Source organism: Pelodiscus sinensis, chromosome 11 (genome assembly GCF_049634645.1).
Source record: "Pelodiscus sinensis isolate JC-2024 chromosome 11, ASM4963464v1, whole genome shotgun sequence".
Taxonomy (NCBI): domain Eukaryota; kingdom Metazoa; phylum Chordata; order Testudines; family Trionychidae; genus Pelodiscus; species Pelodiscus sinensis.
In genome coordinates this window covers 16,403,674-16,419,818 of record NC_134721.1, presented here as the reverse complement: position 1 = coordinate 16,419,818, position 16,145 = coordinate 16,403,674, and the positions used below count along the sequence as shown (strand labels likewise).

The 16,145-nt window shown below is 41.9% G+C and overlaps 1 protein-coding gene across 1 annotated transcript in view; it reads right to left on the bottom strand.

Moving 5' to 3' along the window:
• Positions 1-5,752: 5,752 nt before the first annotated feature.
• The window catches only part of EDEM1 (ER degradation enhancing alpha-mannosidase like protein 1), a 29,949-nt gene continuing 19,556 nt past the window's right edge, over positions 5,753-16,145 (bottom strand). Inside the window, exons 7-12 of the mRNA XM_075938704.1 lie at positions 15,524-15,644; positions 13,818-13,988; positions 13,077-13,150; positions 11,291-11,387; positions 9,980-10,168; positions 5,753-6,134 (exon numbers count right to left, since the gene is read on the bottom strand). Of these exons, the coding sequence (XP_075794819.1) occupies positions 6,045-6,134; positions 9,980-10,168; positions 11,291-11,387; positions 13,077-13,150; positions 13,818-13,988; positions 15,524-15,644 (742 nt within the window). The 3' untranslated portion in view covers positions 5,753-6,044. The remainder of the gene's footprint in view (positions 6,135-9,979; positions 10,169-11,290; positions 11,388-13,076; positions 13,151-13,817; positions 13,989-15,523; positions 15,645-16,145) is intronic.

Genomic DNA, 16,145 nt, shown 5'->3' with positions numbered 1-16,145 from the left:
CTGTGCAGTTATAGCATTTTTTACAAGACGCTTGATGATTCCCCTGAGACTGAATATCAGATAAACCTGGAATCAGGCTCTCTCTCTCTTCAGTAGGGAGAGAAGCCTGTCTTGCTAAGTGTATGGGCTGCTGGCCTTTTTTCAGGTAGCCCAGTTTTAGGCCTAGTAGCTGTGATGAAGAGCCTGCAGGTCATAAATACAGGAGTCACTATGCTATAACACTACAGCATCTAGTTGGATAGGTATTTTTCTCCTCCACCACAAGTAAGGAGTAGAAAGAAAGAAAGCAGTATCACTACAGAAACCACACTCACTTGCAATCATCCTCTTCCTGTCATGGTTAGGAGCTGTCCCATACCTTCAATGACAGCCTGCTGTAGGCAGCCAAGGAGCAAGAAAATAGCTTACTGAGCAGGGCAAGAAAAGTACATTCACTGAATGGCCTGAAGCGTAGAGCAACAGCTTTGTATGACATAGGAGGGTTCCTCTGCCAATCCCCCCTACTGTAATTTTGCAGTGGAACCCAAACATGGCAACTGAAAAAACAAGTAGCCCTGTTACACCTTAGAGACTAACAAAAATATGCAGTATCATGAGCTTTTGTGGACAAAACACTATTAAATGATCTGGAGGATAAAAAAAACCCAGAATGTATTGCAAAAAAAGATGGGAGGGGGGAAGATACTTGTCAATTGTAGGACCCATGTTAATGAGACTAATTATTAGGCTGGAAATATCTCCTACTTAGCATTCAACCTCTTTACAGGAAAAGCTGGGAAGGCTGTCTTTATAACACAGCTTTCAGTTAATGTCTTTGTTCAAGCCCATGGCAACAGTGTCATTTACAGATGAATGTCAATTCCACATTTACTTCCTCGAATTGGCTGGTGAAATTCCTGTGTAGAAGAACGGCTACTTTTAAACCCTTGATAGAGTGCAGAGGTGGGTTAAAATGTTCCTCTACATGTTTGTGTTACCATTTCTAATGTCTGACTGGTGTCCATCTGAATAAGTATGCTGTGCTCTCAAAAACTCATACCACCACGTTTTGTTAGTCTATAAAGTGCTACCAGACCGTTTGTTTTCTAAGTTAATTATTTATCTTTTGTCAGAGACTGTCAAGTTTGGCCAATATGGCAGAGGGGCATTGTTGGCACGAGGTGACAGATCACATCAGAGGATGTGAAGTTGTATGAGCCTCTGGTGACATGGCTTACATGGTTAGGTCTTGTAAGTGTCACTTGTACAAATGTGTGGAAAACTGGCACCAGGATTTGTTGCTGGGACAGGTTCCTGGGTGAGTACAAATGTGTGGAGAACTGGCACCAGGATTTGTTGCTGGGACAGGTTCCTGGGTGAGTCTACCTGAGGTGCAATGTGGGGCTGCCAGAAAGTATTTCCTTCAAGTTAGTGGATTGTCCGTAGGCACCGACTGGCCTATCTCCCAAGGCCTGCGAGAGTGAGAGATTGTTTTCCAGGCAAGGTTGTAGATTGTCAATGATACACTGGAGGGATTTAAAGTTGCTTTTACTGATAGAAAGGTGAAGCAGGAAAAGTGGAGAATAGGGACACACCAAAGCAGTAGAAGATATAGCCCAGGAAGGAAGGCAAGCAGGAACATACAGAAAAGGCTCTCTTTTCCCATGAACAAATGGAATTTACACTTTAGTAATGTAAATGTCGAGACTTAAACACCTCTAGGGATGAAGATGCCACCGCCTCCCAAGGTAACCCATTCCTCTTGGGGTGGAGGGCAGAACAGTGGCCAGGGATTAGATAGTCTCAGTTTCATGGCAGAACAACAGGACTTGACCTCTGGTTAAGTTTGCCATGTGAAAATTCAACTTCTCCCTCTCCACCATGAATCCAACATGGGACAGGAATATGGTGATTGTTGGTATTTTTCTACCTGAGTTTACCACTGGTACTGTGCTAATATTGCAGAACAAGCTAAACGTTCCCCATGTATTGTGTGAGCAGAATAGGCTTTCAATTTCCCCAGCACTGCTAGTAGCAGAAATATCCATTCTATGCTTCCCTTTGCTCATATTATCCAAAAGGATGACACACAGGGCTATAGCAAGAGATAGGGCTCTCCCAGTATGGGGACTTTTAGTACATTTCTAGACTATTGATTTTACCTGGGTCATGGATCAACATGATCAGTGCAGTCCCCCCAGATTTCTAACAGACTTTAGGAAGAGCCCCTTCAATGGGCCAGACCCCAGCCCAAGTGGTCTTCCTGCACTGGGTAAAGCATGTGACCTTCTCGTGCCTTGGACAACATCTGAGGCTCCAGCACTCCTACTTCATACCATGAGATAAGAGACTGCGGGTATTGCTTTGTACATACTTCAGGGAATAATGTAACACCAAGCATATGTAGGGACACAAACTAGGAATGTAAAGGAGTAGCTGGCTACTCACATTCCCCACCCTACCCCTTACTGCCTCTAATCAGAAGCAACAAGGTGTGGGGGAGTAGGCTCAAAAGCTGGTCCCCCGCCCCTCCCCTCCCACACTGTATTCCACTTCATAACCTACTCTAGCGCTCCCAGCCAACAAAAAGCCAGACTTGGGAAAGACAAACAGGGTGGGGGTGAAGTATGCATACCACACAGTCCATGAAAGGAATGAAGTGTAATCTGCAAACTGCACCATGGAACTCCCAAAGTTACATGGTTTATACTTTGTATTACCCTACCCCATGCAAAGGGGAGGGGGGGAAGAAAAGTCAAAGATAGCTTTTTTTTTTTTTTTTTTTAATACAAGTTTGTAAAATCTCATTTTAAGCAATTCTGACAAAATTTCTTTGGACATTTATAAAAGAACATTTGGTCCTCTTACAAGTCTTTTCCCTCCCCCCAGTTAAATACATTTGACAACAATTAAACATACAATGAAATTTTAATTAGAAAAAATATATTGCACATTACACTGAAGTACATTATAATTACCAGCAAGTCATTCCAGCAGCGTTTTCAACTTGGCTCTAATACTTAGTTTAAAATAGATTTTCACACTAGTGCATCAAACGTAAGATGTGCCCTGTTTTGCGCCATGTTTTATTTCAAAAATACTTTTAAAAAGGGGGTACAGGGAAAGTGAGAAACTGGATTCTTTGAGGAGATGGTGTTTTTCACTTTCAGGACACCAGATTAAATCCAGTACTCTAGCACCCAAGTGTGTTACCATGGGACAATGGATATTAGTTAATTATGAAAAGCAAATTAGCTACTTCAGCCCTGTCTCTAGAAGACAGGAATCATCATCCCATTTGGCATCATGTCTAGTGATCTGACACACCAAACACTGAAAGGTTGTTCAACTCCTCTGAGTACTAGATGTAATTCATCCATCCAATACAAACCTAATGCACACCAGATGGGACAGCAGAGAAGCCTCTGCTCTCTGTCCATCCTGTGCCATTCCCACAACTAAAGAAGGCCCGTCTAATTTTGGCAATCCACATAACTTGAGAAAAATAAAAGTTGAACAACCTGGTTAAACTGCTCTTTTGAGAATTACCCAAATCTAGCATATTCCTTTTACTTAATCCCCACCTGGAATTTGTATTTCAGTTCAGTTTTTCCAGAAGGCACAAACACCACTGAGAGTAGTAGGGCATATAATGCATGAGCAAAGGGCTCAACTGAGGCTTAGGGAGATTTTGCTATTAGCAAAAGAAGTCACCAGGACACCTGCTGGTATGAACTAATTGCTTAGAATCAATTGTAACCTGCACATTTTGGAGGGCTCTACATAGGTTTCTTTTCACATTGCTAACTTTAATAAAGTTTTTCACTTCAAATCACCGGCTAGTAAGAGGTCTGGCCCAGGTAGCAGTATTTTGGAATGACTAGATATTTTTTCTTTATACCTTCCCCTGGTAGACAGAATAGGTTTCTTCCTTATAGCCTTTGCACCTAAATTAGCAACTGAGGCTAACAGGCACTCTCAGTTAGGATTGCATCACCTGCATTCCCAGCGCAATACATCTTTGGATCATAACACCTTGTTTTGCTTTAAAGAGAGACACTGGAGTGACTATGAAAAACAGTCTAATGATAGCTTTAAAACATAATTAAGAAAAAATATTAAGTAGTTCAGAAGGCATCTAACTTCAGAAAGGCACCAGATGTATATTTTGGGAACTTTACATCTGTTACCTGTGATAAAACACACTATTTCCCCATACTCAAAAGATACCAGGTAAAAATAGGAAGACAAGATTTTGTTTTTTGAATGCATAATATTTCTGATGAGAACAAAATGTCTACGTGGATGTCCCTGAGATGCATCTATATACTAAATTAAGCATTTATCTCATGAAAGCAACAAATGGCTTAAGAAGAACTGGATTTCTATCATAAGTCTTAGATGATCTGTATATATAATTATTTTTATATACACGCTCTACAACACATTTGGCTCTGTTCCTCTGAAGTTCCTATGCCAGTTTTAACTTTACTTAAAAAGTAGAAAACCACATGCTAGCTGAATACAATTTAAAAGAGGTTTCAGTGATAAGCTCTGAAAATAGTAATCCTTAATATAAGTTATGTTTTTGTCTCAGTTGATGTTTTTTTTTTTTTTTTTTAAAAAGTCTTTCATGACAAGCTGTCCCAAATTCAATTGCTTTCTTCCTAAGTGATCACACAGTAATCCTTCAGCATGCCTGAGTTGCAACTTGGTCCTCCCCCCCCCCCCCCCCCCGCCCCCTTACCACCACCAATCTTGGAGATGCACTTTCACAGGGCAAGACTGAGCTCAGTGTTACTAGCCACTACTGGCCTGATCTATGAACTGCTGCACACCTCCTGAAAGTTGACAAATGCACTCTGCTGCCACCCTCTATCGAAAATGGATCTCAGCATATTGTAGGCTCTACTCTCAAACATGGTAACACCCATAAGCACACATTGTACAATATTTGACTGGATTGACAGAAAAAAATGCATAAAAAAATCCAACATTCTTTGGGATACAAATAGGAAACATCCTTCCAGTATCTAAAATACCAACCTCAGTTTCTTTGGGATTCAAAGTTGTATGACCAAGGCACTCCAATAGTAACTGATTCCATTTAACAAAAATACATTCCCACTCAAATAGCAGCTCAGGTTTTTTTTTCTCATGAGCAAAAATACACTTAAGGCACTAACCCAAAAAAACACTATCAAGAATATAATTCCCTTGTTTTCATATTGTCAGTTTTTTCTTCGGGATCTCTTTGCAAAAGACATTACATTTGTATGTGACAAAAATAACTTAAGAATACTTCTGACCATCTGTTCAGCTAAGCAATAGAAGTTGAGCAGTTCAAACAATTCAGAATGGTTTGTGCATTTCCATACAAAGGCACCTTGTTCTTCAATTATTGGTTACTATAGTTAGTATGCTTTTGTGAATGCAAAATTCACGTTAAGAGGCCTGTTTAAAATATCTCAGGACTATACCAAGAACTCTTATGACTACGAGTTGCCTCTCAAAGCTGTTGTTCAAAATTTTGTTTCGACCAAAACTCATTACAAGTGTTTTTCTACCTGAGGAACAAATAATATTGTTATTGCTAGACAGAACAACCCAAATGATTAAACTTGGTGATAAAATTGCACATTCCCTTTCCTGTCCAACAAAACATTTTCAACTTTGATACTAAACTTCTTCCAAAGGATCATCATTTATAAATACAGCTACAAAAAGGTGGCAATATAACTTATGGCATATGCCAATTGCTCTTTTAAAAAAATAAAAGTGTGTGCTCCAAGATTATCCAGAAATAATTTGTAATACAAGCTTTGCTGTATGAAATTTTATCAGGCTAGCACTCTGCTCAAATTGTATTTAGAGTTCCCATTGCTTAACTACATTTCACTACAGAAGACAATTAAATCTTCCCTCGGTTTATAGCTAAATCCGTAAGAAATAGTGGCATTCAAGTGACTCGGTGAATGTAAGGTTGCATCGCAGTTGACAATGTTGTATCAGAATCAGAGTCCATGTTCCTTGTATATTATGAAACATTACTTTGGAGAACTCATTCAGATCAAACCCACCATTTGATCAATCTGTCTCATGTAAATACTCTTCAGTGGCAACAAGTATCTTCTCTCATCAGGAACCCTATTGCACTGTGAACAAAGCAACAAAACACTAAGAATTCAAAACCCTGAATGATCAATTGTGTACATGCTCCATATTTAAGTTTTACAATCTCAGGCACTGAACCAGCAAACATTGCCAAGTGTAGAGCTTTACCCCATATGCAGTGCTGTCACTGACCAACACAACTACGTGGGACAGTAAGTAATGCTATGCCAGGCAGTGTTTGGCTCCCTCTACCACCCTTCCAAGCCTTGGTTACCACCATGTACATTCTGCCTTAGGCAAACTACACAACAAATAGCGTTCTGTTTGTATTTGGAGTCTCTCATTTGCTACAGCACAGAGCACAGGTCACCCGAAAGTTTGAATTAGAGCAGGGTTTCCCAACTTATGGATCGCCATTATATGTCAAAAGGGTGACCAAGTATCTCCCCAGGTGGCTCTGCCCCACCTCTTCCCCCCGCCTCTGTTTTTGAATTGCCTTATATCACCAAATCTTCCTGAATTGTCAAAATGGGCCCCCATCTGGAAAACGTTGGGAACCGCTGAATTAGAGCAGGTTACAGAAAATCCACCATCGCAAATCTTTAAATCATGATTTCAGGACTTCAGTAACTCAGGCTGCGTCTAGACTGGCATGATTTTGCGCAAATACTTTTAACAGAAAAGTTTTTCCATTAAAAGTATTTGTGCAAGAGAGTGTCTATGCGCAAAGGCACATGCCAGTAAAAGATTTGCTTTTGCGCAAAAGCATCCGTGCCCAGTGTAGACACTCTCTTGTGCAAGAAAGCTCCGATAACCATTTTAGCCATTGGGCTTTCTTGTGCAAGAGGGCTTATCCCTGAGCGGGAGCATCAGAGTATTTGCACAAGAACCACTGATTTTGTACAGTACAAAGTCAGTGTTCTTGCGCAAATACTCACAGCCAGTCTCATAGACTTTAAGGTCAGAAGGGACCATTATGATCATCTAGTCTGACCCCCTGCACAGTACAGGCCACAGAATCTCACCCATCCCTCCTAGAAAAATCCTCTCACCTATATCTCAGATATTGAAGCCTTCAAATACTTTGAAGACCCCAAGATGCAGAGATCCTCCAGGTGTGATCTATACCCCATGCTACAGAGGAAGGCAAAAAACCTCCAGGGTCTCTGCAATCTACCCTGGAGGAAAATTCCTTCCCAACCCCAAATATGGAGATCAGCTAAACCCTGAGCATGTGGGCAAGACTCACCAGCCAGACACCCAGAAAGTTCTCTATAGTAACTCCTATCATCCCTCCATTGACCTATTTCCCACTGATAATGAATGGTCAATTAGTTACCAAGATCATGTTATCTAATCAAACCATCCCCTTCATAAACCCATCTAGTTTAATCTTGAAACCAGATAGATCTTTTGTCCCCACTACTTTCCTTGGAAGGCTGTTCCAGAACTTTACTCCTCTAATGGTTAAAAACCTTCATCTAATCTCAACCCTAAACTTCCTACTAGCCAGCTTATATCCATTTGTTCTTGTGTCCACATTGGTATTAAGCTTAAATAATTCCTCTCCCTCCCTGGTATTTATCCCTCTAATATATTTAAAGAGTGCAATCATGTCCCCCCTCAGCCTTCTTTTGGTCAAGGTAAACAAGCCAAGCTCCTTGAGTCTCCTTTCATAAGACAGGTTTTCCATTCCTCGGATCATCCTAGTGGCCCTTCTTTGTACCTGTTCCAGTTTAAATTCATTCTTCTTAAACATGGGAGACCAGAACTGCACACAGTATTCCAAATGGGGTCTCACCAATGCCTTGTATAATGGCACTAACACCTCCTTATCCCTACTGGAAATACCTCGCCTAATACATCCCAAGATCGTATTAGCCTTTTTCACGGCCATGTCACAATGGCGGTTCATAGTCATCCTATAATCAACCAGGACTCCGAGGTCCTTCTTCTCCTCCTCCATTACTTCCAACTGATGTGTCCCCAGCTTATAACTAAAATTCTTGTTATTAATCCCTAAATGCATCCGCAAATTTTATCAGGACACTTCCACTTTTGGTGCCAAGGCCAGCGATAAAAAGATTAAATAAAATTGGCCCCAAAACTGATCCCTGAGGAACTCCGCTAGTAACCTTCCTCCAACCTGACAATTCACCTTTCAATATAACCCGCTGTAGTCTCCCCTTTAACCAGCTGCTTATCCACCTCTCAACTTTCATATTAATCCCTATCTTTTCCAATTTAACCAATAATTCCCCATGTGGTACTGTATCAAATGCCTTACTGAAGTAGAGGTAGATTAGATCCACTGCATTTCCTTTATCTAAAAAATCTGTTACTTTCTCAAAAAAGGAGATCAGGTTGGTTTGGCACAATCTACCTTTTGTAAAACCATGTTGTAATTTGTCCCAATTGCCATTAACCTCAATGTCCCTAACTACTTTCTCCTTCACAATTTTTTCCAAGATCTTGCATACCACAGATGTCAAACTAACAGGCCTATAGTTACCCGGGTCACTTTTTTTTCCCCTTTCTTGAAAATAGGAACTATATTAGCAATTCTCCAGTCAAATGGTACAACCCCTGAGTTTAGAGATTTATTAAACATTTTTGCTAATGGACTTGCAAGTTCATGTGCCAGTTCTCTTAATATTCTTGGATGAAGATTATCCGAGCCCCCCGATTTATTCCCATTAAGCTGTTCAAGTTTGGCTTTTACCTCGGATATGGTAATATCTACCTCCATATCCTTAGTCCCATTTGTTATGTTACCATTATCCCTAAGCTCTTCATTAGCCTCATTAAAGACTGAAGCTCTAGTTCCTCCTTTTTGTTACCTAGGCTCCTCGCGTTGGTGTACAAACATCTTAATTTTTGCTCTTTGGCCTCATTGACATTCTTTACCCAATTTGGCCCGGACATTGTACCTCCAATATGACCTGTTAGACTAGTATCCACCCTACCCTTCCTCATGTACCTTCTCCTACCCCCAGCTATATCCTTTCTTACTTCGTTTTCCTCCCTCTCAGTGTTAAAATCCGGCGTAGAGATTACCTGGACATCTCCCAACCGTCTCCCCCTTTTGCGCAGCTGCTTTTGCGCAAAATCTTGCCAGTCTAGACGCAGCCTCAGAGATTAGAGCTCTATTACAAGAGTGCGTGAGTGAGGTTCTATGGCCTGCAATGTGCAGGTCGTCAGACTAAGTGATCATGCTGGTCCCTTTCTGGCTTTAAAGTACAAATCTGAAATTGGGCTGGTAGCTGTGCAATGCACCAAGTTGACCTCCAGGAAATGAATGGAGGGCACAATTTACCCCCTAACAACCAGATGGCATAATTTTCATTGTAATTGAAAACAACTACTAATTGGAGCAAGGGACCTAAGATCTTACAAGTTGTGCCATTACCCGTATTCCAAGCCATTCAGAAAGGCGTTCGTTCTTATTTTCAAAAGCTGAGTGTTCATATTTTTAAAATATCTGAATACAAGTTTGTTGCACAGAATTCAGTAATTACTAGAGATGTGTGTCCCCATTTTAACAATTAACTAATGAGCCCAGGTTCATCGGTTAATCCTACAGTTACATGCGGACTCTCTCCTCCTCCCTACCCCCACTGCCTCTCTACCAGCTTTTAAGCCACCTCTCTGTGTGGCAGCTCCTGCAAAGTCACTCCCTCACCCACTCCGCCTCCCCACTGCCTCTGATGGAGGGGAGGAAGGGGGAGGAGAGAGAAGCAGGCCTGGCTCTAAAGTTATGCCATTACACATTTACAAAATTCAACCATTTTAACATCCCTATTAGTTACCACTTCTAAATTGCTTTCCTCTCAATCTGTCTGAGTATAATATTCCATCAACCACAGTGTCAGAGACTGCTGCTTACATTAGAGCTGGAGTTCATGGCTTTTAATTCGCTAGGTTTTAGTTTTTCTGCATTCCTTTCCTCTTCTTCAGGGAAAGTATCTTTCCATAGCGAGTCACGAAAACGTTTATCCACAGACACAATGTGCCCCTCAGTAGTAAACATATATTTATTTCCAGATTTGTGGACAGGATTCTCTTCATCAAACAACTAAATAAGAGGCAGGGAAAAGAGATACAGCATGAGGGTATTCCTCTAACGAAATCCATGTTTATTATAACATTCATCAGATGCATGTGGAATAATTGAACACGACACCAATAAAGCTTTTCTGATCTTTTTTGATCAGTGGCACAGATTTCCATTAGAGTAAAAGGAAACTTTTTATTGTATTTTATTTTATCTTTTTTTGGGGGGGAGGGGGAGTATTTGTAATTCTAAAAGGACAGAAAAATCGGTGGTAGCTAGAGCTGAATACTTTAAGCATTTATTTGTACAGTAAACTTCCAATAATCCGGCTCCTTTAGGACCCAGGGGGTGCTGGATTATCAGATATGCCGGACTATCGGAAGGAGGGGGCTATGAGGGGTCTGGAGTGGGGGGGAACAACCCCTCATAGCCCCCCCTTCCAAAAGTCCGGCTCTGCCCCAGGCGTCCCTGATTCAGCCGCTGCTACCCCCCACTACCATGCTACTTCTGCCCTCTGTCTTGGAACTGCAAAATCAGTCAGGGGCCACACAAGTGAGAAGGAAAAAGAGAAAAAACTCATTGATGTGGCCCCCAGCTGAGGACAAAGACACTCCCCACATTCTCCTCACATGCCAGAGCCTGGGGGGGGCCCAGGCTTGTGTGCTCTGGCCCCATGGTGGGGCAACAGCAGGGCTGGAGTGTCAGTGCAGACTCCCCAGTGCTTGGGGAGGAGGGGGGGGGGGGGTCCTGGGCCTGAATCCAGGCAAACGAGGGTTAGTTTTCCTGCCGCTCTCAGGGTGGATGGGACTTTAGCCCACCGCCCTATCCTCTGCAGGCAAATGCCCTATCCCCTAGTCCACTCCAGAAGCCACCTCACCACCTTAACTTCAGGGGGTCCCTTATCCCGCCTCCCAAATGCGACAGCTAGCTCAATCCTGCTTTCCAGGTGCAGGAGCCAAGCTCCATCCCTGGGGCAGCCTGTGTTGGGGCTGAAGTTCCCCACCCCTGTCTTAAGGGTTCTTCGAGCCCTACATTTCTATAATTATTATTGTTACTTGCCTGCAGTCCCTGCCAGGAAGTTTCTTCCTTGTAATATGAAGTTTGCAAGTTTTTCTGATGACAGTGAGACACAAAAATACATACCAGATATAAATATTTACATGTTTCACTGAGAAAGAAGCTTTCCATCCGGTCCTCTTTTGACTTCTCTATGACATGATGCAACGTAGCATAGCCACATCTAAAATTAAAATTTGTTTTATATTTATTTCTATCATATTTGATATTTAAGTACACACATTCCCAACTTCACTCAGTCCAAATGCCAAACATGGGATGAAATTAAAATTTAAAAAAATGAGACATCCCACACTTTAAAAAGACACATTTACCACTACTGTTATTTGTGAACTAGGAGAAATTTTGTTAAACTACCCCATAAAACCTGTAATGAGATAATCAAAGCACAAATACTTGGAGGAAATTGCTAGCTTGGTCACCAAATGGCAATACAGAGACTTGATATAGATTAACTTCTCTAGTAAACCGAGGAAGACTGCCAACATCATCAGGATGCATCTACACTGCAGCATAGGTTGAAATAAGATATGCAATTTGACCTATGCAAATTGCATATCTTATTTCGAGGTTATTTTGAAATCGCTTATTTCAAAATCTGGCACAGTCTTCACGACACTTATTTTGAAATAAATCACTATTCCAAAACATCCCTTATTCCTCGCGGATGATGAAATAACGAGCCAGTTATATTTCAAAATATATTTCTGGTATCCCAAAATAGTGCTGCAGTGTAGATGAAGCCTCAGAGACAGTCTCTTGGTCTTCCTTATAACCACAACTTGGGGCATCATTAGAAATATATAAGGTAAGTTATTATCCAGTCTACTACTCTAGGTGCAGTTATATTTCACAAGCTTTGAACAATTATTACTTTTGAAAAGTAATAAATTATGAATCAAAAACACAGAAGTGAAAGATAATTCAGGCTCAGTGTACAATGCTTTTCACAGGGTTTTATCTGGAATCACTGTATTTTAAATATGGTTTTAGACCTATTACTTGAAGTTTCTCGTACGAGTCCTGCAATATTAGGTACCAAATAAAATAGGAGCAGCCCATACGCTAACATCAACATTACCATTAACAGGTTCCTTTTGTTTTGAGACTACTTTCTTGTCCAACCATGATACCAGGTAACAGAACCTTTAAATTTTGATTTAAGTCCAAACTTAAATTAGAGATGAGTCTGAAGTTAAGAATATTCCTCTTAACAGAATTTATGCAAGTCAGTTTCCTCCCTTTGCCAAAAACTGAACCAATTCTCAGAAAAGGCATATAAAGATACAAAGGACACATTACTGAAAGGATCTTTTGTTGCAAAATATTACTTACTACTACTCCTACCACCACCACTACACCACCACCACCACCCCACAATTTCCTCCTACTTGAGGATGCAGATTTCTACCTGAAAACTGGCACCACATCTACATTAACACAAATAACAAACCATCCCAATTTACTATTTCTAAATATAGTTAGGGAAGAGAATGGTTAAACAGTTAGCATTACCCTTACTGGGACATGCTTACCAGTTACAGATAACTAGCAGCCTGGCCAGGCCCAACATGCAACGGGTGGCTCTCCCCATCAACCCACAGTGAAGTGGGCCCGGCCCAGCCAAGCCAGAGAAGTCCCTGCCTGGCTGAAGCGGTTACCCTGCCTGCCTCCGTTTAAGCAGTAACTGGTTAAACATAATATTTAGCCAGGTAACTGATTAAATGGGATTTTACATCCCTAAATATAACTTGAATACTCTGTACATTGACATAGAGAAAGACTCTTTTTTTTGGGGGGGGGGGGGGGGGGGGGGCGCTAGGGAAGGGGGCAGGGGAAGGAAACAACTTACTTGGCTTTTGTGTATTTTTCCAGACTCTGAAGAATGTCCATGCCTACATGAAGGTAAAAAGGATTCTTTGTGGCCTAGGTAGAGGGAGAAAAAAGAATAAAAAAGTAGAGTTAAAAATATCATCAAGCTGGTATTTGTTATTGTGGGGGGTTATTGGGGCTATAAAGAAGCTTAGTGAAGCACATTTTCAAGACAGACACTCAAACTATGTAGTGCCCCATCTGTTTCATAAGATGACAATTACAAAGGGTCGGGTTGGACCTATCTTCTGAAAGACAGAAGATGCAGTATTCCTTTGTTGGCTTTTTATCAGAGAAACCAATTTTTTTTTTTTAAAACAAGCGTGATTGCTGCCTTTGCACTGATGATCAGAACTGTGCCAGAGTGAATGTGAAAGGAAAGATGTGGTCACATGCCCTTCCACAGATCCTGTTTCCCCTGTAATAGCTGCCACCAAGTTAAAATATTAACTGTGCCATACTAGTATTTGTTCAAGGATCTACTATGTATAACTATCTGAAAGAAGGCATTTTGAGTGTGAGATGGTGTCTTTTCAAAAGCAAGCAGCACACACAGTTTTACATATTTAGAATACAGGTAGGGAGACTTTATATACAAACTTTTTTTTGATGGACAGCCATGAGATTTTGGAAACATGACCATGTGCAGAATAGGAAAAGCAGAGGTGCATTCTGAAACCAAAACATGTCTGAGCCATGTTCTCAAAAGAAGGTCAAGTACCTGGTAAAGGAGATATGTAGATTCCACCAATTCTGGCCTCAGGGGATAGAAAAGGACATCTGGAGCCTGTAACTGCCAGTTGTACCTCTCTGGAAGAGCTCCATAGCGTTTCCATATGGCATAATAGAAGGCATGGAGGCAAATAGCATCTTCCACATCTCCTATTAAAACCTAGAAATAATTAATAGCTATAAACTTGTGCATGTAAGAAACCTCATGCCCACATTATGCAACAAAATGCAAAGGTAGTGGTTCACTTTTCCGTCCCACACATTGCACTGGATACCCAGATATAAATACACACCTCAAGAGGACAGAGACCTGAATCAAGGCAGAGTCACACTGTTACTTCATTTATACCAAAAACACCAATATGAGCTCCCTCATGCCAACACATCACAGATCCCTAAATGGTAGGATTAGGACAGTGATCACCAACCAGTAGATTGGGATCTACTGGTAGATCTTGGAGCCTTTGACAGGTGATCCTGACTGCTTTGGCCCGGAGGCTGTCAAGTGCTAACACTTAACCTACCCCTCAGCACTGCCACGCTGCTCCTGCCCTCTGCCTTGGAGCTACCCTCATGCCCGGGAGACTCCTGCTTGCTGTGCATGGCACAGGAAGAAGAGAAGGGGGCCCTGTTGTCAGGGTGCTCCCTCCCCCCAAGCCCTGTACCCCATCTCCACAGAGTGGTGGAGGACAAGAATGGAGAGAGTTTACTGGCTGCTTTTGGGAATGGGGTGAGCCTGCCTTAAACCCCTGCACCACCACTCAGAAGCCACATCTGCTAAGCAATGCCAGGCTGGAGCCCACATTCTGAACCTTTGCCCCAGTCCTGAACCTTTCCTACACCCCAAACCACAGCCCTAGCCCTGAGTTCCCCTGCACCCAAACTCCCTTCCAGAACCTGTACCCTGAACCCCTTCCTGCACCTCAACTCTCTGCCCCATGCTCAGCTCAGACCCCCTCCCACATTCCAAATTCTTTAGCCCCATGTTTCCTTAAACTGTGGGTCCCAACCCCCTGGGGGGGTCACGAGCAAGTTGGGGGGGTCGCAGTAGCACAAAGTTTGAGAACCCCTGCTTTAACCCAAGATCAGAGTCTGCATCCCTCTCCACCACACCCCAGCATGATAAAACTGAGTAAGGGGAGGGAAAGAGGATGGAGTGAGCAGGGGTGGATCCTTGGAGAAGGGGTGGGAAGAAGGCAGGGCCAGGCTGTTTGAGTTTGCAATTCAGGATCTCTCACTTCAATTTAAAAAAAAAATGTCGTCATGATGCTTAAAAAGGTTGGCGACCACTGGATTAGGATCAGAATAAATTCTTGAAAATATGGGGCTAGTTTAAGCAGACCTTGGCAAAATAGGACCAACGGGCTGGATCCAGCCTGCCATGCCACCAGATCCAGCCCGTGCCCGAAGTTCCCTTCTGCACTCAACCTCCGTTCCAGACCTCGCACCTCCTCCATTAAGATCATGGAAGAGTGCGGCTCTTGACCACTTCCCAAAATCTTGGTGTGCCTCCCGTCATCCAAAATTATTGCCACACCTGAATTTAAGTCTAGTAAGATGCAAACCAAGCTTCTCAGGAGACTCCAGAATCTGTTCAGACCCTCACTTGTGCCTAGAACTAGCATTAAAAATATATCTCGAATAAATCTAATCATTGCACTACTTAGACTCTAGGAAACCGAAAACTGTGATTACCTGTAGTCCAGGAAAAAAGGCTTGCAGAGAGTCAATCCAGGTGTTCATCAGCTGCCCACTGAACATGTTTACGTTAACATACAGAGGAGGGTCTCCCTCACCTTCATTACAAGCTTCTCGTCTGCGAAGTAACCATTACACGACAGGAATGCTTCATTTTCAGGAATGCGCAAGACACATTAATGCTAAATTCTTACAACTACCACAGAAAGTCAATTTTACAGGTGTAGAGGTGCTAGATTTTGAGCCTATGTTATTAGACCTCATTAAACCAGTTTTCCTAATCACTAATAATCACTAGCTATATCAATTCAGGGTCTGAGCCCATGCTTGGACCTCAATGGAAGTATTATTACTGATAAAAGGGCAAAACTGGGGCCTAAATGATCAGTGAGACATATACACGCCACCCACACCACAACTCTGCCTTCCCTTTCCAATTATCTCTAAGTACGCACTGGCTTAAATGTGAAGTGATTTACCATTATAAATCAACTGATCTTTATAAGAGTACTATTGGTGCAAATGTCAGACAAATTTTAAATGACAGGGGTCAAATGATTCCATCTAGGAAAAACTGTCTTTGAGAGAACAGCACTATAGCATTTGTAAGTTTAAGAAA